Consider the following 5,320-nt stretch of genomic DNA (forward strand, 5'->3'; position numbering starts at 1 on the left):
TATAATCCAAATACAAAACGGGCTAAATGGGTTGGCCCGAATGGGTTGGCGGGTTAAACGGATTGGCCCGAGCGGGTTGCAACTTTTAATTAAAAAATATTGAGTTTTAGGGAACTTTTTTTGTATTTTTTAAATTTCATGTGACAAAATTATTAGTCTTTTTCAATCTACATTCTACACATTTCTACTCAATCCCACACTATCAAGTTCCACCTCAACTCATTATTCCATCGTCCCATCACCTGTCATTACTGTCTTACTACCACCACCGCCAAAGTTAAGAATAAATCCATCAAAATCTCAATATATTTATCATTTTAATAATTATTCATGTAACATAAGATATGATTTTTAATTTTAAAATAATTAATTATGACCAATGCCAAAATAATGATACGAACACAAACTTTAATTGAAATTATTCGATTTAACTTTAATTTATCTTTGTTTAGATTATAGTTGATTGAGATAGGAAGACTTCTCTTCAACCATTGAGGAAAACTATGAAAAGATTTTATATGATTCTATCACCAAAAAGAAAAAAATAATTAAAATTTAAAATCATTTTATTGAGGAAAATTTGATTACAAGAGATTATTGATGAAAGTTTTTAAGCCCGAATAGCCCGATGGGCTAGCCCAAAACCCGGTGGGTTAGGGTTAGGGTTGAAAATTTATGACCCGAAAATTTCATAACCCGAATAGCCCTAACCCAAATAGTCCGGCAACTCGAATGGGTTGGCCCGAACTCAAACGGGTTAGCCCGATTGACATCTCTAGATGATACTCACTTTTACCAATTTAATCAATTTTGTATTTTTATATTTTAAAAACTATGACAAAATTTTTAGTTTTTGTAATTCAGAAAGTATTCATATTTTAAAAAATATGACAAAATGGACACAATTGGAGAAATGAAGTTAGTTTTAATGAGTTTGAAAATATTATTGACTTAAACACAATTATGAAACATCGGAACATGAGTAATTAATAAATTTAAAATTGATTAATTATATTCAACCATGATCCAATTTTCATTAGTTACCGGATTTAATTATTCATCAATATTTCATTGAGGTGCCCCGAATTTAGCTCTGCGAGGATCCGAATCTGCGTTTTGATTTTCTGCCGATTTTAATCCTGGCTGTGATTACGTCGCCGCACTCGCTCACAATTGAAATCGATTGTTGAAAAACCTCTTTTTTAGCTATAATCGATTTTTCAACCCAGGATCGCTGCGATACAATTGATTTCTCCGATGATTATCACCGCTGGTAGCTATTTTATGGATTTTTATTCACCGAAGCAGAGGAGATTCGGTTGAATCTGTACGGATTGGCCATGCGACGGTTGTTCTCGGAGACGAACGGCCTCTTGAGAGAGGACTCCACCATCATCGCCTCCGCCTCTGCCTCTGCTACCTATCGAGGTGTTATTTATTCTGAATTAGCCGATCGTTGTAGATATCGCGATGGCCGTTGACACGCACGTCCCTAGTTCAAGGGAGCTGCTGTGCAATGCTGGCGCCGGTGCCGCAGCTGGTAAATCGATTATCTGTAGTTATTGTTCTTATTTTCCGGGTGAATTTTGTTATGATTACCGTTTTTTTTTTATTTGAATTAGCTCGCTCGTGCTCAATTTCGTTTATGATTCAAATATTAAGCAAAATTTGTACCTTCATAGCCATTTAAAATTTAAGGACCTGAGCTGTTCTTAGATTTCAGAGCTTTATAGCGTCAATTATCTATACACTTGAGGAAGATATCTGATAATTATTGTATCTAGTTTTTGTTCCTGATCAATCACCTGCCAAATTTTAATATGTGTACAATTATATTCTCAACAGGAGTGATTGCAGCTACTTTTGTGTGTCCATTAGATGTTATTAAGACAAAGCTGCAGGTCCATGGGCTGCCGCAGCTCACTAGTAGTAATTTTAAAGGTAAGATTATCGGTCGTGATTCGTGAATGTAATAGAAGGAATTATGATTCATTCTTTATTCACTTTTGTCAAAGCTGCAGGGTCTTCTATCTGAGTAGTCGTTAAATTATTTTTTGTGTTTGACTTTCTCCTCGTCGCAAGGTGTCAACCAACGTTTCTGTATTCTGAGTCAAATTTACAGATATTTGTTTCTTATAAAATCAAGGTAGTGTTATATTTGGGAGCTTAGAACAAATATTTCTGAAGGATGGGTATCGAGGCATGTACCGTGGGCTTTCGCCTACTGTGCTTGCATTGATTCCAAATTGGGCGGTAAGTCATTATGCTTTGTTTACTTTTTGTTGTGGTTGGTTATTACCAAGATGCTGCATCAGGCAAGTTTAGTGAGAACTGATGTGTAACTGACTGTGCTACTTTTGCAGGTGTATTTTACAATTTATGATCAATTAAAGAGTTCTCTTGGTGCTGATGGTTAGTTAATTACTTGCTCTTATGTGTAGTTTTTTCTGTTGACGAAAGAATAAGGAACCTTTTTTGGTGCTTCTATTTCGGATGAATGTACAAATGGACCTTTTGTTAGTTCCATGTATTTCTCTGATATGCATTGTATTCCCTGAAATTGTAGATGTAAATCATCATCAGCTCTCAATTGGTGCGAATATGATTGCTGCTTCTGGTGCTGGGGCTGCAACTACGATTGTCACAAATCCTCTTTGGGTTGTCAAGACAAGGTTTCAAGTATGTCTATTTAACTATAGAAACATTATTTTTGCTTTGTGAATATTATTTTATCCGATATAATTGTAATGTTGGTAAAGCGTAAAGTGCAGCTCATCTATCTAAATAGAAAATACGTTATACGTAGGCAAATTAAGTTCTGTAGATGTTTGACTCAATGAAGTGAAGCAACTATGATTTCATTTTAATCCTTTTCCTTTATACGAAATTTGGGAAAAACAGATAAAATGAGGTCATATGTCCAACATTAAGGCCAATTATATTTGTTGATGGTCGTCTCTATGAAATGAAGCAACTCTGTTTTAGATTTTTTTTTTCTCTTTCCCAACTTTAGAAACTACGAGTATGATGCAGCTCATCTATCTAAATATGCAGGCAAGTCTACTTGGTCCTTTTTGGCCAAGTTTAGGCCTTCATTTAATGCAGTATATATGTAGACTCCAGGGAAGTAATTTTTCTTGTGTTGATATCAAGATATGGCTGCATCTTTATAATTGTAAAGCTTTGAGGTCATTCAATTAGATTAGACCTATTGGAGCAATGCCTACAACACTTACTTCATTTTTTAACCGAAGTATTGACTGCCTAGCTTTTGTTATAGTAAAAAATTAATTTTCTCATAGATGTAGTGTAGTGTGTAATATTAATATACAACTGGTGAATTGGCCTATCTCACAATCTGTTAAAATTTGAAACTGATGTTTTGCTTTATCTTCCCTGCAGGCTCAAGAAATTAAACCAGGGGTGGTTCCTTATAGTGGCACATTTTCCGCCTTGAGAACAATCGCACTCCAAGAGGGTCCTCGTGGACTATATAGGTTATTTTCTCTTTCTCAGAATCGTGGAGATAGTATATTTTGTACTAAATCAATCTATATTTATTTTAGGGTTGAAGGTTTGATTTCTAATCCTTTCTCTGTTGTTCTTTTTGGTGCTCAGTGGTCTTGTGCCAGCTTTGGCTGGTATCAGTCATGTTGCAATTCAGTTTCCTACATATGAGAAGATAAAAAGTTACTTAGCCGATCAAAGTATGTTGTGACTAATTCTTGCCTTAAATGCATCCATCTTGTTCTTGTATCTTCTTATTGATGAAACAAGACACACTTCTTGTGATTATGATAGATAACACCACCACGGATAAACTCAGTGCTAGCGATGTTGCAATTGCTTCCTCGGTTTCAAAAATATCAGCTTCCACCTTGACATATCCCCATGAGGTATGATGCAAAGCCAGCCAAAGCTTTTGCTGCATAATCTCTTTTGAATTGTGATGGAAACATATACACCTTCTGAAAGCATAAGCATCCTAACTAAACGTCATAAATTACGAATATATATGACTAATCAGTCAATCCTTGCGTTGAGAATTTTAGATATTCAACCACCCTGACAACTTAATGCAGGTTGTGCGTTCAAGGCTTCAAGAACAAGGACACCACTCAGAGAAACGGTATTCTGGTGTGGTAGATTGCGTGAAGAAAGTATATCAGAGCTCAGGTGTCCCTGGTTTTTATCGGGGTTGTGCCACCAACCTGCTGAGGACAACCCCAGCTGCTGTAATCACATTCACCAGTTTTGAAATGATTCATCGCTTTCTTCTCACTGTGTTCCCTCCTGGTCCACACCCTCAAACACTGTGAGGTTGCAGCTCAGTTGAGCCGGTTTCAAGTAGCAGTTGCCAATTTGTCATACCTTATAGACTCCCTTCTTTCCTAATTTGGTTAAATTCTGGTTTTAGGAGAGAGATTATGTGATTGATGTTGATGATGATGAGTTATGATACAGGATTAGGAACACCCTAATTCAATGTTTCCAATTAATTTCTCAAGGAATTGTAATATCTTCAGATATGGTAAGAACAACATTCTTTATCTCCTATATATGACTTAAACCGTCACCAAATTCATTTTATTTCATTCTGGGACGCTTGTAATTGTATGTCTGATTTTTCTATGCTGTTATACGAATAATATACTGGTGTTTGTAAGTGTAATATGTGGTTCAAATCAAAATTTTCTTATTGGTAGAACTGAGTGACATCTTGCATTGGACCTATGAAATAACTATGGTGAACTGTACACTCAGCAAATACTGCATATTATTATGTGTATGTGTGTTATTGTGTTAGCCTAGCAGTATAGTGATTAATGCCGAGATCAACTGTCTCATGTATGTTTGTGTCCACCGTGACACGTGATCATTAAATTTAATGTTGCATTTAACAAAAATATCAGATTGCTTGTAGAGGTTTTGAGCTCTACATTTAGCAAATATAGCAAATTATATAAGAATTCTCACCATTTTCACAATAAGAAGTTTCTGCATCAACTACTCTCTGTCTGTGTATTTGCAATCGGTTGGTAAAGCCTGCTTTTTTGTTATGGTTGCCAACTGTGAAACATCGAAAGATTTATGCATAATTTCGATCAAAGTTGATTCTTGCACTATGCCGCATGAATTATTGAAGGATATTTGCCTAGTAACTTAAGTAATTATGTAGAGAAATAATATCTTGAGTGATGCTATACTCGATGAATATTGTGATGCTTAGCAGCAACATTGGATATCATTATTGTCATGAACATTATTGATATAATTTGTAACAAACCATTGATATTTTTTTCTTGTCTCCATAATTAGT

At 35.3% G+C, this 5,320-nt stretch overlaps 1 protein-coding gene across 1 annotated transcript; it reads left to right on the forward strand.

The window, feature by feature from the left end:
• Positions 1 to 1,037: 1,037 nt before the first annotated feature.
• On the forward strand, positions 1,038 to 4,595 carry LOC125211495 (nicotinamide adenine dinucleotide transporter 1, chloroplastic-like). Its single transcript, XM_048111322.1, has 9 exons — positions 1,038 to 1,540; positions 1,846 to 1,941; positions 2,147 to 2,253; positions 2,364 to 2,412; positions 2,567 to 2,679; positions 3,403 to 3,497; positions 3,619 to 3,707; positions 3,802 to 3,896; positions 4,083 to 4,595. Exons 1-9 carry the CDS (start codon positions 1,471 to 1,473, stop codon positions 4,317 to 4,319), a joined length of 951 nt encoding a protein of 316 aa, XP_047967279.1. The 5' UTR covers positions 1,038 to 1,470; the 3' UTR covers positions 4,320 to 4,595.
• Positions 4,596 to 5,320: the final 725 nt, after the last annotated feature.

The sequence above is a fragment of the Salvia hispanica genome, chromosome 3 (assembly GCF_023119035.1).
Source record: "Salvia hispanica cultivar TCC Black 2014 chromosome 3, UniMelb_Shisp_WGS_1.0, whole genome shotgun sequence".
NCBI lineage: Eukaryota > Viridiplantae > Streptophyta > Magnoliopsida > Lamiales > Lamiaceae > Salvia > Salvia hispanica.

Bases quoted from the DNA above. Each gene is read 5' to 3' on its own strand.
- LOC125211495 (XM_048111322.1), top strand. From the start codon at position 1,471: ATGGCCGTTGACACGCACGTCCCTAGTTCAAGGGAGCTGCTGTGCAAT. The intron at 1,541-1,845 runs GTAAATCGATTA...TATTCTCAACAG, and splicing joins TGGCGCCGGTGCCGCAGCTG to GAGTGATTGCAGCTACTTTT. The intron at 2,254-2,363 runs GTAAGTCATTAT...CTACTTTTGCAG, and splicing joins CATTGATTCCAAATTGGGCG to GTGTATTTTACAATTTATGA.